The sequence below is a fragment of the Alosa alosa genome, chromosome 19 (assembly GCF_017589495.1).
Source record: "Alosa alosa isolate M-15738 ecotype Scorff River chromosome 19, AALO_Geno_1.1, whole genome shotgun sequence".
NCBI classification, from domain to species: Eukaryota; Metazoa; Chordata; class Actinopteri; order Clupeiformes; family Clupeidae; genus Alosa; species Alosa alosa.
In genome coordinates this window covers 28,136,477-28,164,106 of record NC_063207.1, presented here as the reverse complement: position 1 = coordinate 28,164,106, position 27,630 = coordinate 28,136,477, and the positions used below count along the sequence as shown (strand labels likewise).

Here is a 27,630-nt window from a genome sequence, read left to right as displayed (position 1 = left end):
ATGCGCTATACAAATAAAACTGATTTGATTTGATTTGATTTGACAGTTCGTCAGACTGAAAGAACTGTCTCTCTGACACTGATCAGCTATGATAAGGGATCAGATTCCAAAAAGAATTCAGTGGAAATGCATGGATTCCAGTTGCTGCTACTGGAAGAAACTGGAATCCATGCATTTCCACTGAATTATTTTTGGAATCTGATCCCTTATCATACCTGTTCATTATAGTGGATTCCATCCACTATCTTGAAATCTCCTGGCTGCTTCTTATTACAGTGCATGAAAATGCACTGTACTGTTATTCCAAGGCTTTTTCTTATTACAGTGCATGAAAATGCACTGTACTGTTATTCCAAGGCTTTTTCTTCTTCTTCTTCTTCTTCTTCTAACGCAGTTAATGCAGCTTAAACCGTTTAGCGTAGAAACTTCATTCAAACTATGTTACGTGGGTCTTACTTAGGACATGTGGGCTTTGTATTTTTCAACTTTGTAACTTTTATACTTTTTAAACTATTAATTAAAAACTAGTCAAAATTTCCCCATAGACTTAACATGGGCTGATGACATCACAATAGAGCCGTTAAGCAATTAGAATCCTATGGCAGGTGTTTGGGCCACCTGGACCAACTGCCAGTCTCAGGCTTTAAGCATACAAACTGGCCCTATTAAGACTACACATCCTGTTCAACTGCTTCCTCTGCCAAAAACTGTTTCAAAATAAAAGTCCTCACTACAATATTTCACTGTTAAACAATTTAACCCTTTAAACTACTGAACTTTTTAACTGTTCAGCCATTGTAACTGTTACTTGTCATCAACTATGACTCCTACCCACTGTAGCTAGTTAGCTAAGTTAGCTAAGTCACATGGTTAGCATAGTTAGCATGCTAGCATGTTAGCATGCTAATTAGCATTTTTAGCAAAACTGCTTAAAATGATTAGCTAAGTTAGCTAAGTCACATGGTTAGCATAGTTAGCATGCTAGCATGTTAGCATGCTAGTTAGAATTTTTAGGAAAACTGTTAAAAATGATTAGCTAAGTTAGCTAAGTCACATGGTTAGCATAGTTAGCATGCTAGCATGCTAGTTAGCATTTTTAACAAAACTGCTTAAAACGATTAGCTAAGTCACATGGTTAGCATAGTTAGCATGCTAACATGTTAGCATGCTAGTTAGCATTTTTAGCAAAACTGCTTAAAATGATTAGCTAAGTCAGCTAAGTAACATGGTTAGCATAGTTAGCATAATTAGCATGTTAACATGCTAGTTAGCATAACTGCTAAAAATAATTAGCTAAGTTAACTAAGTCACATGGTTAGCATACTTTTGCATTTTGACATTGTTAGCATGCTAGTTAGCATAGTAACTTTGTTAACATTATTATCTTTGTTAATATAGTTAGCATAACTGCTAGCAAACATTAGAGCCATTCCAAGTGTCAGTTATAAGTCAACTATCTACCTAAATAATTTAACCATTTAAACTATCCACTTATTTAACCGTTCAATCATTCCAACTATATTAAACCTTATCTACCAAGTAAATTATTTACCTATATAAACTATCCACCTATTTAACTGTTGAGTCATTCCAACTATATTAAACCTCATCTACCTAGCAACCAATATAGTTTGTTTTTACTCTGTATGATATTTGACATCATATTTTTGGCATTTTCATGCACTGTATTTCCTTCAGGAAATGCTTTTCTAGTTACAGTGCATGAAAATGCACTGTACTGTTATTCCAAGGCTTTTTCTTCTTCTTCTTCTTCTTCTAACGCAGTTAATGCAGCTTAAACTGTGTAACGTAGAAACTTCATTCAAACTATGTTACGTAGGTCTTACTTAGGACATGTGGGCTTTGTATTTTTCAACTTTGTAACTTTTATACTTTTTAAACTATTAATTAAAAACTAGTCAAAATTTCCCCATAGACTTAACATGGGCTGATGACATCACAATAGAGCCGTTAGGCAATTAGAATCCTATGGCAGGTGTTCGGGCCACCTGGACCAACTGCCAGTCTCAGGCTTTAAGCATACAAACTGGCCCTATTAAGACTACACATCCTGTTCAACTGCTTCCTCTGCCAAAAACTGTTTCAAAATAAAAGTCCTCACTACAATATTTCACTGTTAAACAATTTAACGCTTTAAACTACTGAACTTTTTAACTGTTCAGCCATTGTAACTGTTACTTGTCATCAACTATGACTCCCTGCCACTGTAGCTAGTTAGCTAAGTTAGCTAAGTAACATGGTTAGCATAGTTAGCATGCTAGCATGTTAGCATGCTAGTTAGCATTTTTAGCAAAACTGCTAAAAATTATTAGCTAAGTTAGCTAAGTCACATGGTTAGTAAAGTTAGCATGATAGCATGTTAGCATGCTAGTTAGCATTTTTAGCAAAACTACTTATAATGATTAGCTAAGTTAGCTAAGTCACATGGTTAGCAAAGTTAGCATGCTAGCATGTTAGCATGCTAGTTAGCATTTTTAGCAAAACTGCTAAAAATGATTAGCTAAGTTAGCTAAGTCACATGGTTAGCATACTTAGCATTTTAACATTGTTAGCATGCTAGTTAGCATACTTGGTTAACATTATTATCTTTGTTAACATAGTTAGCATAACTGCTAGCAAACATTAGAGCCATTCCAAGTGTCAGTTATCGTCAACTATCTACCTAAATAATTTAACCATTTAAACTATCCACTTATTTAACTGTTCAGTCATTCCAACTATATTAAACCTCATCTACCTAGCAACCAATATAGTTTGTTTTTACTCTGTATGATATTTTACATCATATTTTTGCATTTTCATGCACTGTATTTCCTTCAGGAAATGCTTTTCTAGTTATTATTATTCTTCTTCTAAAAGCAGTTAATGCAAAAACTTAAACCGTTTAAGTAGAAACTTCATTCAAACTATGTTAATTAGGTCTTACTTAGGACATGTGGGCTTTGTATTTTTCAACTGTGTAACTTTTATACTTTTTAAACTATTAATTAAAAACTAGTCAAAATTTCCCCATAGACTTAACATGGGCTGATGACATCACAATAGAGCCGTTAAGCAATTAGAATCCTATGGCAGGTGTTCGGGCCACCTGGACCAACTGCCAGTCTCAGGCTTTAAGCATACAAACTGGCCCTATTAAGACTACACATCCTGTTCAACTGCTTCCTCTGCCAAATACTGTTTCAAAATAAAAGTCCTCACTACAATATTTCACTGTTAAACAATTTAACCGTTTAAACTACTGAACCTTTTAACTGTTCAGCCATTGTAACTGTTACTTATCATCAACTATGACTCCTACCCACTGTAGCTAGTTAGCTAAGTTAGCTAAGTCACATGGTTAACATAGTTAGCATGCTAGCATGTTAGTTAGCATTTTTAGCAAAACTGCTAAAATGATTAGCTAAGTTAGCTAAGTCACATGGCTAGCATAGTTAGCATGCTAGCATGTTAGCATGCTAATTAGCATTTTAAGCAAAACTGCTTAAAATGATTAGCTAAGTTAGCTAAGTAACGTGGTTAGCATAGTTTGCATACTAGCGTGTTAGCATGCTAGTTAGCATAGTAACTTTGTTAATATTATTATCTTTGTTAACATAGTTAGCATAACTACTAGCAAACATTAGAGCCATTCCAACTGTCAGTTATCGTCAACTGTCTACCTAAATAATTTAACCATTTAAACTATCCACCTATTTAACTGTTCAGTCATTCCAACTATATTAAACCTCATCTACTTAGCAACCAATATAGTTTGTTTTTACTCTGTATATTTTTGCATTTTCATGCACTGTATTTCCTTCAGGAAATGCTTTTCTAGTTATTATTATAACCTTTTCTTTTTACCTTTTCAAGAATTAATGCGACTCTAACCGCTTAGCGTTGCAGACATGTTGAAATAACCGTTCTGAAGGTCTGGAGTGGGGCAAGAGAGTTATTATTTCAGATTTTTTTATAAAGTTTATACTTTTTTTGAGAAATAGGGGATTAAAAATGTTAAAAAGCTCAATTTTCCCCCTTAGACTTCATAGGCTGTGATGTCATAATGGCCTAAAGGCAGCTGCACTTATTAAAGGCCGTGTTGCAGGGTTCATTTTCCAACGAATTTGCACAATTTGCTTGTTGATAATAAACATTTAAACTGTTATCCATTGTATTTGATGTTGTTGGGTATCACAAAAACGGAATATAATACGAAAAAGCAGGTAATATTTCACAGCATTTGAAGTGATTCTCCTTTCCCCACAATGCATTGCATTCGTCACCTTGGGGAGACTACAGACCAAAGCCCACCTTGAGACCCTTGAGAATAACGAGAGAGGGAGTAAAGAGAGACGAGTAAGGTATTGTTCAGCAGTAGATGGCGCAGATTATAGATAAATATATAGGCTATAGATAGCCTAGATATGTATATAGACAGATAGATAGCTAGATAGATCATGTCATTATGCTGGTCACAGGGGAGCTCCTCGACCAGCGGCCAAAATGCACTCGCTTCCCTAGTTACTGCAGCTCTCCACCACAGTTTCCATCGGGAGGGCACAGCCCACACAAGCACCTGCAAAACTGCGACTTGCCCATATTATCTCCCTCTTTGGTAGGCCGTACCCTGACGATGTCAATGGCAATCAATCACGAGCAGTAGTTATCGAAAATATTCATGCTGAAGACACGACCAGCCTAATCGTGGCTAGAAGCTAAGTAACTGGGGTGGCTCACAGGTGGGACTAAAAAGTTAGCCCAGCTAGCTATCATGATGCTTCATATTCTGATCTATTCTGATCTTTGCCCGGTAGCCTACTTATCTGAACTAACGACATGATCACTATCACTAGATATAAAGAACATGTTGACTTTCATTCGGTGCTGTTCACTGACAGTAACAAAAAAAGTGTCGTAATGTCATAAGCATAATACATTGAACTGAATAGGTGCATTATAGCCTCATAACGAGGCCTCTCAAATTCAGAAAATTGCATTAAACTAAAATCGGAAGACATTGTTATCTTTGTTAGACCATAGGGTCGTTGTCATATAAATGCTGTAACGAAATTCGAAGTGTAAATATACAAACTTTATGTTGAACGTGTAACCGCGACCGTTTCCCATAGGAATGAATGTAAAACATATACCCTCCAAAACGAGACCTCCCGAAATTCAGAAAAAATACTAAATTGATATCAGGCACCATTATTACCATTGGTAGATCATAGGGTAGCTGTGATATAAATGCTGTGACGAAATGTAAATATACAAACTTTATGTTGAAAGTGTAACCCTTTGATGTCCATTGAAATGCATTGAAATGAATGAAGCGCAGATCAAGTAGTCCCCAAAGTGACGCGTCATCACCGAATTAGCGCAAAAAACCAGCTAATGCTAAAAACAACAAAAACTGGCATTTAACACCATTTGGAGACATTTTTAAAATTATATACATATATTGAGTGCTTTATGTACCCATTAATCAACAGTGGTGTTTAACCTGCAACACAGGCTTTAAGCTCCCAGAGTAGTTCCCGGGCTAATTAGAACACTGACACAGGTGTCACCTGTGAAATCAACTGTCTCAGCTTCTAATGCATACAATCTGGTGCTCCCTAAAACTACACATCCTGTTTAAGTGTTTCCGTGTGTCAAAATAAAAGTCACAGCCATATCTCATGCTTTTATGATTATATCTCCAGAACGGTTTGACGATGTGCTTCAAATTTGGTACAAGTGTTTGTATGACTCAAAGATGAAGTGAGTTGATGTTGGAGGTCAAAGGTCAATGGTCAAGTCAATGAACACTCTGAGTGCGATATCTCAAGAATGCCTTGACATACATGCCTGAAATTTGGTATGAGTATTTGTATGGATTCAAAGATGAAGTGAATTGATGTTGGAGGTCAAATGTCAAGGTGAAAAACACCTTGAGTGTTATATCTCAAGAACGCCTTGACACACAAGGTCTTTTGGTACGAGGGTTTGTATGAACTCAAAGATTAAGTGATTTAATGTTGGTTTTTTTTCAGGAATTTCCCCACCAACTTTAGCAGCTTTCCATCCACTATTGTAATTCCTTTGGCATTACATTCTAGTTCTTACTCGTTGCTCGACTTATCGTGACTAAATTCAAGATGGCTGTAAACGCTAAACTTCGTGAAGATACTGTCTGTATAAATCGTCTTGTAAGTAAACTACCAGTGCTTTTCAAAGTTCTCAATGTCTCGTTTTTAAATGTCAGGGCCCCTCAGAAGCCTACCAATGAAGTGTGGAGATACATTGAGCCTCGTAAATGGGTGTAAAACAGTGATTTATTGGCATGGCTAGCCGATGCGAAAGCACCACTATTGAAAAAGCTGTTGGTAGCATCGGCTAACTAGCGCCAGATTTTGGAGTGCAGGGGACAAGCCGAGATGGGCTATGAGACATACGTTCACACTCGGTATCATGTTTCAATACACTTTAGGTCAATATCACACCGGAATTCTCCTTTAAGGGTAGAGGAGAGATAGACTTCTCTGCATAGCCTGTCTGCCTCTCCACCTTCTCCATGATTGTGTACGTACTGTCCACTACTGTTTTACTGTTACACTGTTTACATGCTACAGTATATTAGCACATAATGCATATTTCCTCCCTCCCTCCCACAGCCTGGATTGTGGCTGTACTTAATACTTTTTATTTAAAGGAACCATATGTAAGATTGTGGCCAAAACTGGTACTGCAATCACTTTCAAAATACGGAAGAGCGGTGTATCCCATCCCCCTCCCCCCTGACTTGAGGTTGCCAACCCTGATGGCGAAACACTACTGACTTTGTGATTAGTAGATAGGTGGAGGGTGGCGCATCAGGCCAAAACACAACATGACATAACAAAACACAACATCAACATCAGTTGAGGGCTGCAACTTTTTTTAAATGACAATATCCTGGCAGGACTACTGTTGTCAGTGATATAAGTATTTGAAATGAACATGATTTCTTAATGTCTAGTGACATATCAGGGCCATTTTATGATTAATTGAAATATTTTTCTTACATACGGTTCCTTTAATACTTGACCAATGTCTGTAACCCTATTACTTCAACCTATTCTTGCACTGATATAGTTTTTATATTACTTGTCTACATCATTCTCTTATATGTCCATATTTATTTTATGCTGGTCTCTAGACTTTATTCTTGCACTGTTGCACTGTTGGACTTGCTTATTTGCACGAGCACCATGACACTCACTCTCATAGAGCACCTTACCATGCATACGGAACTACAGGCTCAGTCCCTGCCCTATTACTGCAAGCGCCTCATACTTGATCATCCTTAAGCACACTATGTGGATATTTGATTTAGTTTTCTATTGTTTCTATTGTGCAGTGGATATTTATATATATATATATATTACTTTTTCTGCTGTAAGTGCATGTTGTGTGTGATGTCTGTATGCTACTGTATGCTATCTATCTATCTATCTATCTATCTATCTATCTATCTATCTATCAGAGAACAAGATAAACTACTCTGTTCATCCATTCTACAACAACTGTAATATCTTAAAGAATTGCTCATGAGATGGGTGAGATGTCAGAATCTGGTCACCAGCATTTCTACATTCTCCTTGCATTTTGGATATTTAGGACATTATTGAAAGGATTGCTGTTAGTAGAATTAAAAGTAGGTCTTGTATTCTATGTAGGTCAGAATGGTGGCTAGAATAATGGTTGACTATTCAGAGTTGGTGACAGGTAGTTGTCCGCTTTATCATACAGTACTTAATTTGTCTTTTCATACTTAGAGTATCAAAAACAGACTATTCTAATGCTGTCGTGTTCTGTAAGAAAACATACTTAATAATGTGATGTGTGATTGAAAACTATGTGAACTATTATTTCAAAATATGTTCAGGGGTGGATGCCAAAGTGAGATTGTGCAACTGTGTTGCTGTGTGGAAATGACAAAGCAGAAGGTTTTTGCAGATTATGATCAGATTTCTGCTGATAACTAACTTTTTCATTTCCCCTTGAAGAGGTGATCATGTCCTGTTTATGTAGGCCTACACACTCTTCTGAGGGTGGAGGGTCGCGTGTACCTGCTGATTGAGAACAGGAGAAAAGAATTGAGACAATGTGAAATGAAATCAGGAAATAACAGCACATCAGATTATGCAAGTCCTTCTGAGGCAAGTAAATACAGTCCAATAGGTAAACATTTCTGATCTGGACACTATGAACATACAAAGATGTTATGGCACTTTGTGAGAAAAAGACTCAAGAGTCTACATAAACATTTTCACCAGAATAGATACTGGTCGATCTTTATTGTCCACATGGGAAATGTATCAGTACAAAAGTCTAACAGGCACACACTGTACATGGGACACAGACACATTATTTCACCAGCACCCACTACACAGCATATACACACAGAGAAGTCATAGTCATGAAGCTTTGGATCCTATTGTGAAGGGCAGAACACTTCTGCAATGTTTACTAGAAAATACTTTTTATTCTCAGACTTTATTTCTCATAAACAGCAAAATGCAATAAACACCAAATGACAGTATATTAAAAAATAATTTCCAAAAGTGAATAGCTTCAAAGCAGACCAAACCAAATCAAACAAGCAAGAAAAAAATATATAATTTGAGAGTGCTAAACACAGCATGGATGAAGCTTTTGAAGTCAACTCTCTCTACCCAGCAGTGGATTTACACCACAGCATCTGCTCATTCTCCTACGGATGGTGTCCTCCCAAAGGCTACCAGGGAGGTCAGAGTTCCTTTTCTTTGGTTTGTCCCAGAGCTCACAGACTGGCGCGACGTGACCGAGAACTGTGAGGAGAAATAGACCAGATGCTCCTCAGCAAAGGCGTGCTCCAGCACCACAAACACTGAGCGCTTCAGCTTCTGCAGAAACTCCTCACACATGAACATGTACAGAAAAGGGTTCATGCAGCTGTTCAGGAAGGCCAAGCTGGCTGCCACTGGAGAGATCTTTCGTGCCATGTAGTACACATCACCGTTGAAAAGGTTTGGGTTAATGCTGTGAAGGTATAACTGATCTGTCATAATGAGGTCGACAATTTGAATGGGTAGCCAGCAGATGAAGAAGGCCAAGATGACTGCCAGGATGACGAGGAAAGGCCTCATCTTCTTCCTCCTGTTAGTTCGTCTGGCACGGACACCGATGGCCACGTAACAACATGTGATTATGAGGAACGGGATCAGAAATCCAACTACAAAACGGAACACTGCAAGCTGCTTGGTTGTCAGTTTGGCTTCAGACTTTGCACACCTGTTATTTTCTACTCTGCGCGAGATTATGAAAGGAATGCTACATGCCAGGGCGAGGAGCCAGATAAACACACAAATGAGCCTGGCTTTGTTTGGAGTGCGTTTGTTGTGAGCCCAGACCACCACCCATATAGTCAAACAGCGGTCCAAACTGATGGCTGTCAGTAGAAAGACACTCGCAAACATATTGATAATTTGCATAAGACTGTTGAACTTGCACATGTATTCTCCAAAAGGCCATTCATGATTGAGGGAAAGACTGATGATGCTGAAAATGAGGAAAAGCGTGAAAAGGAAATCAGCCAACGCCAGATTCAAGAACCAGACGGAGTTAACAGAGGTCTTCATCCTGTACCCTGTCACATAGATGACAAGGCCATTGCCAATAACACCCAGCACAAAAATTATACTGAATGTGACCATACAAAATATCTGAATGGAGTTGAGAGATGTTGGATTCTGGTTTGACGTTGTTCCATTACTTGAGGAGTTATCTACAAAATGAAAAAGGACAAAAAGAAATCTATCAGCCCAATAGCATCTTATATGCATAGAACACAGAGGGGCAGAAGGGTAGGAATTCAGTCTGCACATTCTAGATGTGATGTCTCTGATATTCTTACCCATAGTGAAGTGTTGCCTTAAGGTCATCCAATGTATCCAACACCATACAATAGGAGTACCAGAGAAATGTCTAAGAAGTGACAAAAATGGCCCACAACATTTTAAACACAGAGATATTGTATCACAAACACAGTGATATTGTAATATCACTGGTAGCATCTGATATTATCTGATTATCGAATTTCTATAATTAAAACATATTTCTGCATATACAGACATTTATTTAAACAGATAAACCACAATTACAGTCCCCTAGTATCTAGTTACAAGTAAATGGGTGGGCTAATATAATAAAATCTACTGTATGCAAATTATGAACTGACATCTCTTATGTATAACATGTATTTTTAAAAATCTGAATGCAATTTTACAATACTGTTATGGAAAAATGTATTCAGGAAAAATGACAATACTTCGCTTACAATAATTTAAGGTGTGCTTACCACTGAGTTTTTCCCCTCTTTCCTCATGTGTCTCCAGAAGCATGAAATACTGTAGAAGAGAGAAAACTCATACTGAGTTCAGAATAAAAACAGGATATCCACAACAGCTTGCCTGCTCTTGCAGTAGGATCAGATAACGCCCTGTGTGGCTGAATTCATGATGTTACAATACATGTGTGTTGAGAAAGGAGCTGGTGGCAGAAGAGAAACGGGCCAAAGTAGAAGTTAGAGCCCTAAATTATATAATATTGTAGGTCTAATGAATTATTTTTTAAAGTGTCATATTTTTGAATATGTTTAAGGTTATTGTTACTATGATGATTAGCATTTTTATTATCATTTTATTGTTTGTTATTTTGTTACTGCTATTTTTTAATGCTATTGTAATATAATGTTGATAATGTAATGCTATTGTATTGTTTTATGTTGTAAGGCACTTTAGATGAAAGTGTCTACTAAGTACCCCTAACCATAATCATAAATGAAAGATGGTGTCCCTGACAAAGATTGAGTTTACATGCACATCAGTATCACGGGCATGATCGGGGATTTTAAGTATTCTAGTTTTGTGTTTGCACATGTAAACATCATATCTCGATTTCAGAACCCTGAATAAGCCCTTATTCCGATTTTGAGAAATATTGTTATGCTAGCTGGAGTACTCCAAAAGAAACCAACATACTGCTCCACACCTTGGCCAATCCAAACTTTTCTCATCTGTAGCTCCCTTTTGGTGGAATGCGCTACCAGTTCCTACCAGAGCAGGGGCATCCCTCTCTAATTTCAAAAACCTCCTGAAGGCCCAACTCTTCCAAGAGTACCCTACCTCCTCTCTTAGCACAATTAACAGATGGACATGCTTAATCTAGCACTGCTATTCTATTCTATGTGAGTAGCCTAGTACATATACTTTTTCATTTGTTTCACTTTTGATATGCAGTTCAAGAGAGAGATTTCAAAAAGTGGTGGTGACGAAATGAGTCATGACAAAAAGTGGTTGCTTAAAGAGTGGAGTGCACGCACATCTCCAAATTTCAACAGGTTGTCACAGCCACACCAGGCTCCCCTCCAGCCACACCCACTGCTCACTCTCCTGAAGCTCCCCTAACTCGTTCACACTCCCCAGTCTACTAATGACCTGCACCTGTTCCCAATCAGCCTCACTCCCTACTTAAACCCCAGTCTCCCCTCAGTCTTTGGCAACCCCTCATTCCTGTTCGGCGTGAAGAAGTTTTCCCCAGAGACGCAGACTCCTACCTCTAAGCTCTCCTGAGTGTTACGTGCAAACTTTGTCAAGAGCTTGTTGATTCCTGTGGGCCTTTTGTGAGTATTGTTTGGACTCTTTGCTGTAGGTCACCTCCTGTAGAGTCCGGCTCCATACTCGGGTGACCCAGACGCCTGTAGGGGATTCCTTCTGCAATGTTCACTCACGCTGGAGATGCAACCCCATCGCTTCCCCACAGAGCGCTCTCGTATAGCCTACATAATTTCGCTGCTCGCTGGACATGCTCTAACATGGGCTGAGAGCATATGGAGCCAGGGAGGACCACTCACCGAGTCAGTTAAAACCTTTGTGACCCACTTCAGAGAGGTCTTCAGTCTTCCGGAGGGCGACACCTCCACGCAAGCACAGCTATACGCCTTACGACAATGCAAGATGCCTATTGGCGAATACACTCTGCGATTCCGTACTCTTGCTGTTGCCAGTGGCTGGAATGAGCCAGCCCTGATTACAGCTTTCCGCCAGGGACTGGAACCATGTCTCCGTCTCCAACTATCCACCTATGATGACGCCCTGGGCCTAGAGAAATTTATCCAGCTGGCCACGAGAGTGGCTCACCGACGTGAGAACTGTGTGCATGAGCTCCGCAACCACCCTGCAGGTACCCATCAAATTTATAAAGACGCCAGGGGAGATCAAGAGGAGCCCAGGCAGATTGACTCCACACGGCTCACCCTTGCAGAGCGTCGTCATCGAATGAGCTTCGGCCTCTGCCTATATTGTGATACTTCGGGCCACATCACTCACTGCCCTACACGTCCTCCACGGCCTCAGGTGAGTGCTGTTCTAATGCCTCCTATTTATTTAAAGCCTTTGACTACTCCTGTGCTGGTTACTGTCTCCATGGCCACCTATTCAGCCACAGCCCTCATCGACTCCGGTGCGGCCGGGAACTTCATCTCCGGCCAACTCTGCCGACAGCTCCAGATTCTGAGGGTCCGTTGCTCAACAGCAGTCTCCTGAACTCCACTCTATAGTAGGCAAACCCCTGACCCACGGACTGATACGTTTTCAGACCTCACCGCTCGAGGTGCGAGTAGGTATTCTCCATGTGGAAACTATCACCCTTTTTGTCCTTGAAAATTCCACTGCAGATGTTATCCTGGGACGTCCCTGGCTAGTCAAACATGCACCCTTTATTTCCTGGGACACACCAGTGAAGTTTTGCGCTGGGGTGACGCATGCCAATCATTCTGCTTCCCTTAACTTCCACTTTCCCGCCAGCGACTGACAAGGATTTCTCTGCAAGCAACCTCCATTGAAAGCCCTGATTTGAATCAGCCAGTCTCGATCCCTCCAATCTATGCTACTTATTCCGATGTGTTCTGCTCGAAACAAGCCTCCCAACTTCCACCCCATCGACCTTGGGACTGCGCCATAGACCTCATCCCAGATCAACCATTGCCTCATGGTAAGATTTATCCACTCTTCCTTCCCGAGCAGAAAGCAATGACTGAGTACCTCAATGAAGCTCTGAAGCAAGGATACATTCGTCCATCAACATCTCCAGTAGCCTCACCGTTCTTCTTTGTGGCCAAGAAAGACGGGGGTTTACGTCCCTGCATAGATTACCGTGCCCTCAACCGGATCACAGTGAAGTTCCGGTATCCCCTTCCACTCATTCCTTCAGCCCTGGAACAGCTCCGAGGAGCCACCATCTTCTCTAAGTTAGACCTGCGCAGCGCCTATAACTTAGTCTGCATACGCCAAGGAGATGAGTGGAAGACCACATTCGTCACACCCACAGGGCACTACGAATACCTTGTTATGCCCTATGTGCTTTCGAACGCCCCTTCCGTCTTCCAGGGCTTCATGAATGAGATCCTCCGTGAGTACCTCCTCCACTTTATCATAGTGTACATTGATGTCCTAATTCATTCCACTGACCTAACTAGCCATATCCAGCACGTGTCTCTGGTTCTAGATAAACTGCGCCAGTTCCACTTGTACTTGAAGGCAGAGAAGTGCAGCTTCCACCAGTCCTCCATTCAGTTCCTGGGCTATAACATTGGACCCCATGGTGTGAGCATGGATGACAAAAAGGTAGACGCCATCTTGTCCTGGTCAGTCCCAAATACTGTAAAGGAACTCCAATGCTTCCTTGGCTTTGCCAATTTTTACAGACGATTTATCAACAACTACAGTCGTCTTGCTGCACCCTTGACTACCCTCCTTTGCAAGAAACCAAAGAGCCTAGTCTGGAATTCCGAAGCCACCACAGCCTTCCACACACTTCAAGAGGCATTCTCCACAGCACCTGTCCTCCGCCATCCAGACCCAGATCGGAACTTCGTGGTTGAAGTTGATGCCTCCACCATAGTAGTGGGAGCTGTTCTATCTCAATACCATGGTGATCCACCCCGGCTCCATCCGTGCGCCTACTTCTCCAGGAAGCTGAGCCCAGCTGAACAGAACTATGACATCGGTAACAGGGAGCTCCTGGCTATCAAGCTTGCCCTGGAGGAGTGGCGTCATTGGTTGGAAGGGGCAAAACATCCGTTTATGGTCCTCACAGATCACAAGAACCTGCAGTACCTCCGGGAAGCAAAGAGACTCAACCCTCGACAGGCTAGGTGGGCCCTGTTCACTCGTTTCCATTTTACCATAAAGTACAGACCGGGCTCTAGGAATTGTCGAGCTGATGCCCTTTCCCGTGTCTTCAATCCCGAGGAATGCAGTGAGCAACCTGAACCCATCTTGCCTGCTGGTGTGGTGGTGAGCCCCATTCAGTGGACTCTGGAGGAGCAAATAGCTGCTGCACAAGAGACAGACCCTCCACCTCCAAATATCCCGGGTGGCCGCACGTATGTGCCCAAGACCCTCCGCATGAATCTACTCACCACGCCACATTCCACACCAGGCTCTGGACACCCTGGGACAAGTGGCACCCGCTCACTCCTCCAAGAATGTTACTGGTGGCCTGGTATGACAAGGGATGTTCGAAGGTTCGTTGCAGGGTGTGCTGACTGTGCCATGGCAAAGACCCCTTGACGTCTACCTGCAGGAAAACTTCTACCTCTGCCCATTCCCCAGCGGCCATGGTCACACCTCGGAGTGGACTTTTTAACGATCTCCCGTCATCCCATGGCAACACATGCATACTGGTCATCATAGATCGCTTCTCCAAGGCCTGCAAGTTGATTCCCCTGAAAGGACTCCCATCAGCTGCGGAAACGGCGGCAGCGCTATTCACCCACGTGTTCCGCAACTTTGGCCTGCCAGAAGATATTGTTTCGGATCGAGGACCACAATTCATCTCCTGGTTCTGGCGAGCCTTCCTCCGACTGCTGGGTGTGACAGTGAGTCTGTCTTCTGGGTACCACCCCCAGACAAATGGGCAGACCGAGCGCAAGATTCAGGAGGTCAGCCAATTCCTGCGGCCCTACTGCCAGAGTCACCAACACACCTGGAGCCAGTTCCTGCCATGGGCTGAGTATGCCCAGAACTCCCTGCGCCAGTCTTCCACTGGCTTGACCCCTTTCCAGTGTGTGCTCGGTCACCAACCGCCACTCTTTCCCTGGTCGGGAGAACCCTCGGATGTTCCTGCAGTAGACTCCTGGTTCCGAGATAGTGAGAGGGTCTGGAACGACGCCTACCACCAGCTGTAGCGAGCTATCCGTCGCCAGAGCCACCAGGCCAACATTCGACGATGCACAGCCCTGGAGTTTGCCATTGGCCAGAAGGTGTGGCTCTCCACCCGAGACATCCGGATGAGGCTCCTGTCAAAAAAGCTAAGTCCCCGATACATCGGTCCCTTTCCCATTACACATCAAATAAACCCAGTCACATATCGTCTCCTACTCCCCTCAAACTACAAAATCCATCCCACCTTCCATGTATCACTCCTCAAGGGCAGCCGTGGCCCACTGGTTAGCACTCTGGACTTGTAACTGGAGGGTTGCCGGTTCGAGCCCCGACCAGTGGGCCGCGGCTGAAGTGCCCTTGAGCAAGGCACCTAACCCCCTCACTGCTCCCCGAGCGCCGCTGTTGTAGCAGGCAGCTCACTGCGCCGGGATTAGTGTGTGCTTCACCTCACTGTGTTCACTGTGTGCCGTTTGTTTCACTAATTCACCGATTGGGTTAAATGCAGAGACCAAATTTCCCTCATGGGATCAAAAGTGTGTGTATATATATATATATATATAGGGGTGAGTGATGGGTGAGTGAATAAATATATATATATATATATATATATATATATATATGATGGGTATGAATAAATATATATATATATATATATATATATATATATATATATATATATATATACCCTGATCAGTGAATAAATATATATATATATATATATATAGGGGTGAGTGATGGGTGAGTGAATATATATATATATATATATATATATATATATATATATATATATATATATATATATATATAGGTGAGTGATGGGTGAGTGAATATATATATATATATATATATATATATATATATATATATATATATATATATCACCCCACTCCCCCACTCTCCTTTCTACAGAGCCTGGTACTGCTGTGGAGCCCCCTCCGCCTTCTCCTGGACGAGGGTCCAGTCTATGCTATACATGACATCCTCGACTCCCGACGACGCCAAGGTCGACTGGAATACCTGGTCGACTGGGAGGGTTATGGCCCTGAGGACCGCTCCTGGGTTAGCCGTAGTGATATTCTGGACCCCTTATTGCTTGCTGAATTCCATCGGACCCATCCCAGTCGACCTGCCCCTCGCAGTCGGGGACTACCCCGGCGCCGCCCCTCGTCCAGGGGAGCAGCTCCTGGAGGGGGGGGTAATGTCACAGCCACACCAGGCTGCTCCAGCCCCTCCAGCCACACCCACTGCTCACTCTCCTGAAGCTCCCCTAACTCGTTCACACTCCCCAGTCTACTAATGACCTGCACCTGTTCCCAATCAGCCTCACTCCCTACTTAAACCCCAGTCTCCCCTCAGTCTTTGTCTGGCCTCGTCTTGATTTATTAGGGTGTTATCCAAAAATGTAGAAAATTGCAAGGCTATTTGGAAATAACTTTTATTGTTGTAACATAGCCGACAATGATCTAACAATCAATGGTGTATATGGGGTTGGTTGCAACGTATATGGAGATGGGTTTGGATTAATTATCTTTTTGGCTTAGCTAATGTCCTTTACTTTGCCCTGCAAATTAATTTTCCTGACTACTGTAGCTCCAAGACCCAGTAACTTAATTATCAGTTGTTCATTCAAAGGCTACACCCTGAAATGTATCTCATGAGACAATCTCTTTGAGGAAACAATCTCCATCTGGTGGTCTATTACTCGCTAGTCGGAGAACTACACTTTCATTCATCACCGGCAGCTGCAGCTGCATGAACAGAAATGACTGGGCTTCTTGTCACTCAGAAGACACAAAAGGCAAGTGCTGTCTCTTCTCTTGTACAAAGTTTCTTAACAAGAAACAGAAAAATGTGCTATGTCTACATTTAGTATTGTACAGAATAAGTATTATGTATGTGTTCAGTGAAGAAAGTTAAGTAGTTTAAACAACATGCCTTATTATTGTCATGTATCAGTGTCCTTACACAAACATATCCAACATTAAACAACTGAATTGGCTGAATTTCTGGCCTGAAATTGTTTTCTGAGAAAACAACCATCTGTTTATCAAAACTTTGACATAAGTAAATGATGAAAGGGTAGTCATAGTTCTTGTCTTCACAATGTGACATTCAATCTGATTTTGTGCAATGAGAGATTGAGATCTTGTGTGTCTCTTTAGACTTTTTAGACATTCTACTGAAACGTCTGCTGAAAGCAAGAATCTTGATTACGCCATGGGTAAGATTAGCATATATTAAAAAAAAAAAGTTTTCCCTACATTTTGCTCCTGCTTCCTTTTCAAGTCAAATCAACTTTTATTTAGCGCATTTCATACAGAGGTCATTCAATGTGCTTTACATAAACAAAAGCAATAGTTGATAAAAAGCATTCTCATAACCTGTAATTGTATTTCTTTTATATGCCATTGCTTGAGATTATCTCTTTTTCTTGTACTGGAATTAAGTGTTGCACAAGCTAGTCACACATACAAACAAACATAATCTGCTCATACTGAAGTAACTAGTACATATTTGCAGATGTTATTATTAAGGTGTTATGAATGCTTTACTCTGTTTCCGAAAGTTGAAACGTCCTATATTTATTTTTCTAGATAATTTATCAAGACATGAGATTTCATCGAGTTCCCCTCTGTCAAACAACACAACTTCGAAAGAAGAGGACTCTTTGTCCCCTTTGCAAATAATTTCTCTAGTAATTTACTGTGTCATTTTTGTGCTGGGTGTTATTGGCAATGGCCTTGTCATCTATGTGACAGGGTACAGGATGAAGACCTCTGTTAACTCCGTCTGGTTCTTGAATCTGGCGTTGGCTGATTTCCTTTTCACACTTTTCCTCATTTTCAGCATCATCAGTCTTTCCCTCAATCATGAATGGCCTTTTGGAGAATACATGTGCAAGTTCAACAGTCTTATTCAAATTATCAATATGTTTGCGAGTGTCTTTCTACTGACAGCCATCAGTTTGGACCGCTGTTTGACTATATGGGTGGTGGTCTGGGCTCACAACAAACGCACTCCAAACAAAGCCAGGCTCATTTGTGTGTTTATCTGGCTCCTCGCCCTGGCATGTAGCATTCCTTTCATAATCTCGCGCAGAGTAGAAAAAAACAGGTGTACAAAGTCTGAAGCCAAACTGACAACCAAGCAGCTTGCAGTGTTCCGTTTTGTAGTTGGATTTCTGATCCCGTTCCTCATAATCACATGTTGTTACGTGGCCATCGGTGTCCGTGCCAGACGAACTAACAGGAGGAAGAAGATGAGGCCTTTCCTCGTCATCCTGGCAGTCATCTTGGCCTTCTTCATCTGCTGGCTACCCATTCAAATTGTCGACCTCATTATGACAGATCAGTTATACCTTCACAGCATTAACCCAAACCTTTTCAATGGTGATGTGTACTACATGGCACGAAAGATCTCTCCAGTGGCAGCCAGCTTGGCCTTCCTGAACAGCTGCATGAACCCTTTTCTGTACATGTTCATGTGTGAGGAGTTTCTGCAGAAGCTGAAGCGCTCAGTGTTTGTGGTGCTGGAGCACGCCTTTGCTGAGGAGCATCTGGTCTATTTCTCCTTACAGTTGTCGGTCACGTTGCGCCAGTCTGCGTCCTCAGGGACAAACCAAAGAAAAGGAACTCCGGGGTCCCTGTTAGCCTTCTCAGGAACAAGACCATCTGTAGCGGAGTGAAAGGATACAACCTCAAGGCAAACCTCTCTGCAGATGAGATGAAATAAATAGAGCTGCTTGCAGGGAATAAATAATTGGGAGAATTGACCTGCCCATTGCTGGCGTGCTGCCAGTCATCAGGATGCCCACGTTTTGTCACCCTGGTTGTGCCCTGTGGTTTGGCTGTTTCAATAAATCTGCCTCGGACATCCCGCGGATTTCACCCTGGGCCGTTTATTGGAATTTGTGCGGTAGTCTTGTTTCTTCCTGTTATGAGTTGAATGTGTGAAACTAGTCTCCACTTTCCTAATTATTTCGATATGACAGGAATTAAGAAAATTACGATTTTAATTACTTTTCACTCTCCATAAATGCTTTTTTTCATATGTATAAGGTTTGATAGAAAGTTTTCATATGAAAGGCTGCAATATTTAGTAGCCAAATGAGTAGCATGCCTGGACTCTTATCCATCCTGAACGAAAATGCATTTGTTGATTCAGTGTGCTACATGCTTTTCTGTCACCTTTAATATACCCTGTTACGTCTGTTGTTTTCAAATAAAACTTGCTGCATTTTACCTACTAAAATAGATAATCCATTCCAAGATGACTTTAAAAGTTGTATCAGCTATAGCGGGATACGTCACTTCTGTTCATGTTCAAACAAAACAGAGAGCTAGCTAATTAAAACTCTCCTAAACGAGCATCTCGTCGGTTATTGGTTGAAACACTTTATTTTGCCTTTGAGTGGTTGCCAACCCTTGTTGATAGCAATTGTTTTTGTGTACAGATCTCGGAGGCTACCTACAGAGACGCGTTTTTTTGATGGCCTGCCTGGCAGGCAGCTAGCGGATCATTCGGAAAGATTAGATGAATGTGATCATTTATGTTTGGGCCTGAAATCGCTGATGCAATCTTTAATTGGCATTAGGCCTACAGTGCAAGTGTGTTTCTAGTCATGCAATTATGTATCTGTGTCTGCAAGTACATTTACATTAATTGAGGAATTATATGAGATATAATCAGAAATTAATATATGAGATTTAAGAAGATAAAGTATTGAGTATGCAGCGGTACAATATATTGACCTGCCATTTTCATTGGGCACATTTTAGGTCACATTTTACCATCACCACAATAGCAACACCTCCCCCTACTGGTGATTCTGCCACATCACCACTTGGCTGCTATACTTCTTGCGGGATATTCTTCCTACAGGCAGTAGGGGCGGGCGAGAGAGTCTTCATTCGCCCTGTAATGAGTCATTTAACCATATACCAACTGACAAAGATGAGTAATTAACACGAAAATGTTGCCTGGTGTCCCTTTAAGTAGGCTATCGTTCAGTATTTTGTTGTGGATCCTGAAGGTAGCCTAGGTTTGATTAACCTATGGTATACTAGATCCAGAAGGTAGCCTAATGATTAACTTATTGTATACTAGATCCAGAAGGTAGCTTAGGTATGATTAACTTATATTTCTGCACCCCCCACCCCCATCCCCAACACACACACAAAAAACACACACAATTACATCATCACTGTCATCACCTCACATACATACAGCACACTGCTTGCTACAGTAAGCCTCCTCTACATACTTGCTGCTCACTGCCCCCCCCCCTCCCTACATACACAGCACATTGTCTTCACAATCTTCTCCAACACACATCCTCTACATACTTACAGCACACTGCCCCCACCTACTGTACCCACACACACACTACACATCACTACTCCACTCCCCTCCCACCCACACACACATCTTCACTGTCATCACTCACATACATCATACATACAGTAATCTGCTTGCAATAGTAAGTCCCTTCACCATACTTGCAGCCCCCCCCCCCCCCCAATACACAGCACATTGTCTCATGAGGAAGCTTCTCCAACACACATATTGCACACTGCCCTCTCCCCCCACATACACAGCACACTATCCCATCTCCTTGTCATCCCCCAACACACACACCAAGACCCTGGGTGTTGGGTTAGCCCCTTGAGCTGTGGATCTGCCCAAAGGTTTCTTCCTTTAGTAAGGGAGTTTTTCCTTGCCCCCTGTTGCTCTTGGGTGCTCCTTGTTGGTGCCCCCAATCCCAATCCTCCCCCACCTTCTTATGCAGCCCTTTGCCACTTAATCTACTAAACCCCTCTTCTACTGCACATTTTACCCCCATAAATGCACAAATAGGGCTGACACTAGACATAATTTCACTTTCTTACTTCCAGTAACTATATGCATGTGACGATAAACATCCTTGTATCCTTGCCTACTAGATCAAGAAGCTTAGGTATGATTCACTTATACTAGATCCGGAAGGTAGCTTAGGTATGGTTACTTGCATGCGATGCTGTGAGATCTGGCCAGAGGCGGACAGAGTACACAGCTTCATTACTTGAGTAAAAGTACAGATACCCTTTGCTAAATTTTACTCAAGTACAAGTAACAGTCAGATGTCTACTTAAGTAAAAGTACTGAAGTACTTGTTTTTATTGAAGTACTTGAGTATCAAGAGTACAAGAGTAGCCTATATTTTCTAAATATTGCATTACTACTGCCACAGTGCTTACATTTATGTATAGAAACGTTAGGAAAAATGTTAATGTTAATACCTTGGAGAATGTAAAAGGAATTGAAAGTAAAATCAAGTCATTTTCATCTTTTCACCATGTTACCAGGGATGGGCAGTATTTCTAATACATGTATTTAAAATACAAAATAGAATTTTGGCAATCAGTGGTGCCTGCCCAATCCAATCACATTTGAGAGGGAAACAACAAATTGAGGGTTTCCGAGATTTTTTTCTTTTTTCTTTTTTTTTTTTTTTTTAGAAGTAACGGTACCACGGTTATAGATATAAATGTAGCAGAGTAAAGAGTACAATATTTGACTCTCAAATGTACTTGAGTAAAGTCATGAGCATTCCCCCAAAATGATACTAAATAACAACATTGAGTAAAAATACAGAACCCTCAAAATTGTACTCAAGTACTGTACTCAAGTAAATGTACTCCGTTACTGTCCGGCTCTGGATCTGGCTGCTGTAGAACGCCCCCCAATACCACCCAGTTACTCCATACACAGCTCTATGTTGCATTACAGCCACTGTTAATACATTGTATATTTCCTACATGTACACCCTCCACAACAACATATGCATAGTATGTTACACGGGTCAGTCAGAGACACAGGCTTCAAGGAGTGTTTAGGGACTGTGCATTATTGTTATAATTAATGGACAAATGAACCAAAGAACAACTAAACTGTTAAAAAGGTCCAAATGAGGGACCTCTGGTCTGAAGCTGCGGAGTTGACTACCAAAATACAAAACCTTGCAAACACAATATGCCTGTTCTGATCAAACGTATGCAGTTTTGCCTTTTAAAAATCCAAAGGTGATTAGAAGTATGTGAAGAGATTGGTTCCAAAATGCTATATCTCCATTTTAAAAACATTGATAAGTCATGTTATTTAATTGTGTATTTCAGGTAATATCAATGAAAATGCAGTTGTGTTGTTTTGTTGAGAAATTACTTCGAACAAAATGTAAATTGATTAAACAAAATGAAAATTCATTAAAATGGAGGCTTGTGAGGCCACTCTGATATAATCTTTTTGCATGTGTGCTACTGTAGGAACTTAAATTGTCTAGGGATTGTTTCAGAAATGAAGTCTCAGTCAGCCAGGAGTCAAGTCAGAAATCTCAGAGAGCTTTATTCACGAATCCGGAGACCTACGTCGTGTTGCTAACAGACGCAGTCTGATGTTACAAACAGGGAAACACTTTTTATACCTCGCTGACAGGTCAGACAAGACATGACATCTCCATTAATGGTACGCAAACTTGTTTACGACATAGTTACCCAAAGAGTCAACCATATCTATAAGGCTGTATCCCATAACGACCAAGGCCCATGGAATCCAGTCAAGATTGACCCCAAGACAGTAAATAAGGTCTTAGGGCGCCAGCCGTCGAGAAGAGGCCTACCCAGCCTCCTTCGAGGACACACACACACTCAGCCATGTTACACACTTACACGGCATTGACACACACACATACATCCAGACAGCATGGCATACGCACACACATACAACAAGGCTGCGCTCACGCGCTCAGCATGAAGGCACATACACACACAGCAGGACTGCACACTTACACACTCAGCATGGCTGTGCAAACACCTTGAACATAGAATTCCACAGTTGTTACCTCATAAATCTCTCCTTCACTTTCTGCTTACAGCAGCGACTCTTCCCTTCAGCTTTACACAGACCATACCAAAAGAGCAAATGGTTGAATATAGCCTGCACTTAAATGGAAACACCTTTAAGGCCAAAATTTCTTACTACACTACTCAGACATGGCAAATAAGAACAAAGTGGTTGCATTAAAACAATGGAACAGTCTAACTTGTGTTTTTAAATAACCAAACCAGTTCTAAACGCATCTGTTATCAAGCTTTATTTTCAAAATGTCATGCAAAATAAAAAAAAATTACATCTGAGAGAACAAAATGCTAAGGCTATACACCATTGGTTCTAGAAAATTCGTCAAGATATGAGATTTCATCAAGTTGTCCACTATGCAAATCATCTCTCTAGTAATTTACTGCGTCATTTTTGTGCTGGGTGTTATTGGCAATGGCCTTGTCATCTATGTGACAGGCTTCAAGATGAAGACCACAGTTAACTCTGTCTGGCTCCTGAATCTGGCGTTGGCTGATTTCTTTTCAAGCTGTTCCTCATTTTAACATTGTCAGTCTTTCCCTCAATTATAGATGGCCCTTTGGAGCTCTCATGTAGTAAACTAAACGCTCTAGTCAAATAATCACTATGTTTACAAGCATTTTTTCTACTCACAGCCATGAGTTTGGGCGTTGTTGGCAACATGGGTTGTACACTGGACTCGAAAACAACTCTACACCAAAGTGGGCCAGGATCCTTTGCTTGTCCACATGGGTAATTTCACTGATGTGCAGCATTCCGTTTGTGGAGCCACGCACAGTTGTGAAAAACCAATGTGTACGAAATAAAGATCCACTGTCCATGAAGCACCTTGCCATGTTCGATTTGTGATTGGCTTTCTGATCCCATTCCTTGTGATCACATGTTGCTATGTAAGCCATTGCTGTGCGTGTCAAGCAGGCTGAAACCACGAAGGTAAAGCCATTTAGTCTCATCCTGACAATCATCTTAGCATTCTTCATCTGCTGGCTACCTCTTCACATCAACGACTTGATCATGATTGAGCAAGAGTATGCCTTTCGTTATAATCATGAGCACTATAACCAATCTCTGCACCAGAGGGCCAGAATGATATCTCCAGTTGTGGTCAGCTTGGCCTTCTTCAACGGCCTCCAATCTGTGGCCTTAGAAACTTAGCATACTTATCCCAGCAAAGTGAAAGCCTCATTTGCAATCACAATGATTCCTCTTCCTCGTCCATATTTGGTCTCACTTCAGAGAATTTAACAATGTTTTTTAGCCTTCTATTGACAGGATAGTAGAGAATGACAGGAAGTGAGTGGGAGAGAGAGTCGGGGTGGGATCTGGAAAGGACCACGGGGCGGAAATTGAACCCAGGTCGCCGGCGTACGTGCAGGTGCCCCAGCCAGTTGCGCCACGGCTGGGGCCGAGAATTTAACATTGTTGTTCCTCAGCCTGAGTTCGTGCCGAAAGTCCTCACACATGCATGTGTACAGAAAGGGGTTCACACAGCTGTTGAAGAAGGCCAAGCTGACCACAACTGGAGATATCATTCTGGCCCTCTGGTGCAGAGATTGGTTATAGTGCTCATGATTATAACGAAAGGCATACTCTTGCTCAATCATGATCAAGTCGTTGATGTGAAGAGGTAGCCAGCAGATGAAGAATGCTAAGATGATTGTCAGGATGAGACTAAATGGCTTTACCTTCGTGCTCTTCAGCCTGCTGACACGCACAGCAATGGCGACATAGCAACATGTGATCACAAGGAATGGGATCAGAAAGCCAATCACAAATCGGAACATGGCAAGGTGCTTCATGGACAGTGGATCTTTATTTCGTACACATTGGTTTTTCACAACTGTGCGTGGCTCCACAAACGGAATGCTGCACATCAGTGAAATTACCCATGTGGACAAGCAAAGGATCCTGGCCCACTTTGGTGTAGAGTTGTTTTCGAGTCCAGTGTACAACCCATGTTGCCAAGCAACGCTCCAAACTCATGGCTGTGAGTAGAAAAATGCTTGTAAACATAGTGATTATTTGGACTAGAGCGTTTAGCTTACACATGAGAGCTCCAAAGGGCCATCTATAATTGAGGGAAAGACTGACAATGTTAAAAATGAGGAACAGCGTGAAAAAGAAATCAGCCAACGCCAGATTCAGGAGCCAGACAGAGTTAACTGTGGTCTTCATCTTGAAGCCTGTCACATAGATGACAAGGCCATTGCCAATAACACCCAGCACAAAAATGACGCAGTAAATTACTAGAGAGATGATTTGCATAGTGGACAACTTGATGAAATCTCATATCTTGACGAATTTTCTAGAAAAATAAATAAAGGACATGTTTAAATTTTTGGACTGTGTAGAGCATTCATAACACCTTAAAGGAGAATTCCAGTGATTTTTCACATCTCTGTTTCTCAAGGTCACATGAAGATAGGGGCTCATGAACATAACCCCAGTACAGCACCGTCGCTTCCTGGTAGTTCTAGCTGCTGGCTGCAGCAACTGGAGCTAGGGGTAAAACCGATTGGTTTCGGGGTTTTTTGTACCGACAGTACTTTCGGTGACCTCAAGAAACAGAGATCTAGGCTATGTGAAAAAGCTAAAATTGTCCTTTAATTATAACTCTTCTACAACTATTTTCAACAGAATATATTTGGCTCAGTTCCACCTTTAGACTTTGTTTGGCATTTATAGCCATTGATATGCAAAACATTCCACTGGAGGAAGTGGGAACTTTTGTGGAATATCATGTTGCAGACTTACCCATTGCCTATGTCACTTTTGCTTTTTATGTCCTACTGCAGAGACAAAAATATATAGTCTGGTGTAGCCATCATTTCCTCAAATTGTGTGGGCGGGTTCCATTTGGGCAATTCCAGGCTTAAAGGCACATACAAGTGTGAAATAAAAGTATCAGTAGCCTATACTTTCATAATCTGTCTCTCATTGGCATGATCTTTTGTGTTAGTATCGCAAATGAATAAAAACAGCATTTATTTGAACATTAATGTTCATGTTTATCTGTACTATTTAAGGGCATATTGTATTATTGTTTTATTAAAAATACTGTAAACTGTATTAAGGCTTGTAAATTCATTAAGACATTCAAGAACAATTAAAAGGATGGAACTTACTTTTGTTGGTTCAGTTAGTTTCAGATATCACAGATCCCTGAATGAAGCACTTTCTTCACTTTTTTGATAAATAATTTGAGTATGTGTTTGTCTGAGAGAGAGAAAGGGAAGGCAAGATAAAATACAAAATATAAAAGTCCTCTTAGACTATTATATTCCAAATGACGCACAAGTTAACCACCCTCTGTATGACTGTTCTGGAAATTTCAGCTGCTTTATGGAAGCACAGCATTTGCACATTATTTGTATTATCATTTGCATGTTCAGTGTGTTTACACTTAATCTCAGGGGTTAATCTCACCACATATAGGTCTAAGAACAACCACAACGTCTTTGCTTCTTGCAATATATGCCATAATGAACGTTTGTAAAAATATGAACATCCAAATGATTAACTGATACAAGAATTGCATCAATATTTGTTTGTTTTATTTCGTCCCATTTTGGCTATTTCTTTTCACATATGTTTTCAATAATAATGATCAATGAGTGACTTGTAGCAAGTCAATGTGATTTCATACAGACTCCATAAAGAGAAGCCCTGTTTTGTCATGTTTGTGCCACTGCCACCATGATGCTCTGTGAGAGTGTGCTTTGAGGAAGCAGCAGTATATCCTGGACTCTCAACTGAAAGAGCCCAGTGCATAAAGAAATAATTGCAAAATGTTCTTGGAAACTGATTTGTAGTCATGAATCACAGTCACTGGCATTCTCCCAACTCCCCTTATTTGTCTCCGTTGCTTTTAGATGTTGGGGGAGGGAAAGTAAATCTTCATGGTCCACCTTATTATGACCGCCGCGCAGCAAAGGTTTTTTTTTTTCTTTTTCACATGTCCAAATTTCCGTCAAGGATTCCCGGGACACTGTAAGACCGGGCTACACGAAACTTGGTGGGCATGTAACCCCACATGGATAGCATGGAACCTCCTGTTTTCGTTTTGATCTGTAGCCCCCCCGCTGGACTTTTACCCCGAAAAGAGGGTAGGGCAGACACAGTTTTCTGTGAATATCTCGAGAACCGTAGGGTTTAGGAGGACCATTTTTTTTTGTATGTTGATCTCAAAGGGCCATGTCCCAACCCATTCCATAACCACTCATTTCATGTATAAGCCACCTAGTTAAACACAAAAAGTAAAAATGAGGTGTTGTAATCGCGGAGTATCTGTGACCTAACCTAGTCAAAACTGCACGAAATTGGAAGTGTAGGATCATTATGACACCCTCTGAATGCACGCCAAGTTTCGTGGAATTCCGTTCATGGGGGGCCACACAATAAATTAATTTATGTTACTATACACCAACTGGCCTGTAGGTGGCCGGAGACAGTTTTCTGTAAATATCTCGAGAACCATAGGGCCTAGGAGGTCCACCTTTTTTTT

General features: G+C 41.4%; 2 protein-coding genes and 2 pseudogenes across 2 annotated transcripts; 2 read left to right on the top strand and 2 right to left on the bottom strand.

Moving 5' to 3' along the window:
- Positions 1-8,289: 8,289 nt before the first annotated feature.
- LOC125283909 (C3a anaphylatoxin chemotactic receptor-like) lies at positions 8,290-25,933 on the bottom strand. Its single transcript, XM_048227456.1, has 4 exons — positions 25,881-25,933; positions 10,367-10,415; positions 9,923-9,993; positions 8,290-9,793 (listed from the first exon to the last, which is right to left on the bottom strand). The coding sequence occupies exons 3-4, from the start codon at positions 9,948-9,950 to the stop codon at positions 8,733-8,735; spliced, it is 1,089 nt and encodes a 362-aa protein (XP_048083413.1). The 5' UTR covers positions 9,951-9,993; positions 10,367-10,415; positions 25,881-25,933; the 3' UTR covers positions 8,290-8,732.
- Positions 17,000-19,536, top strand: LOC125283911 (C3a anaphylatoxin chemotactic receptor-like). Its single transcript, XM_048227457.1, has 3 exons — positions 17,000-17,031; positions 17,396-17,454; positions 17,828-19,536. Exons 2-3 carry the CDS (start codon positions 17,451-17,453, stop codon positions 18,916-18,918), a joined length of 1,095 nt encoding a protein of 364 aa, XP_048083414.1. The 5' UTR covers positions 17,000-17,031; positions 17,396-17,450; the 3' UTR covers positions 18,919-19,536.
- LOC125312374 lies at positions 23,449-24,281 on the top strand (annotated as a pseudogene).
- LOC125283910 lies at positions 24,262-25,887 on the bottom strand (annotated as a pseudogene).
- Positions 25,934-27,630: the final 1,697 nt, after the last annotated feature.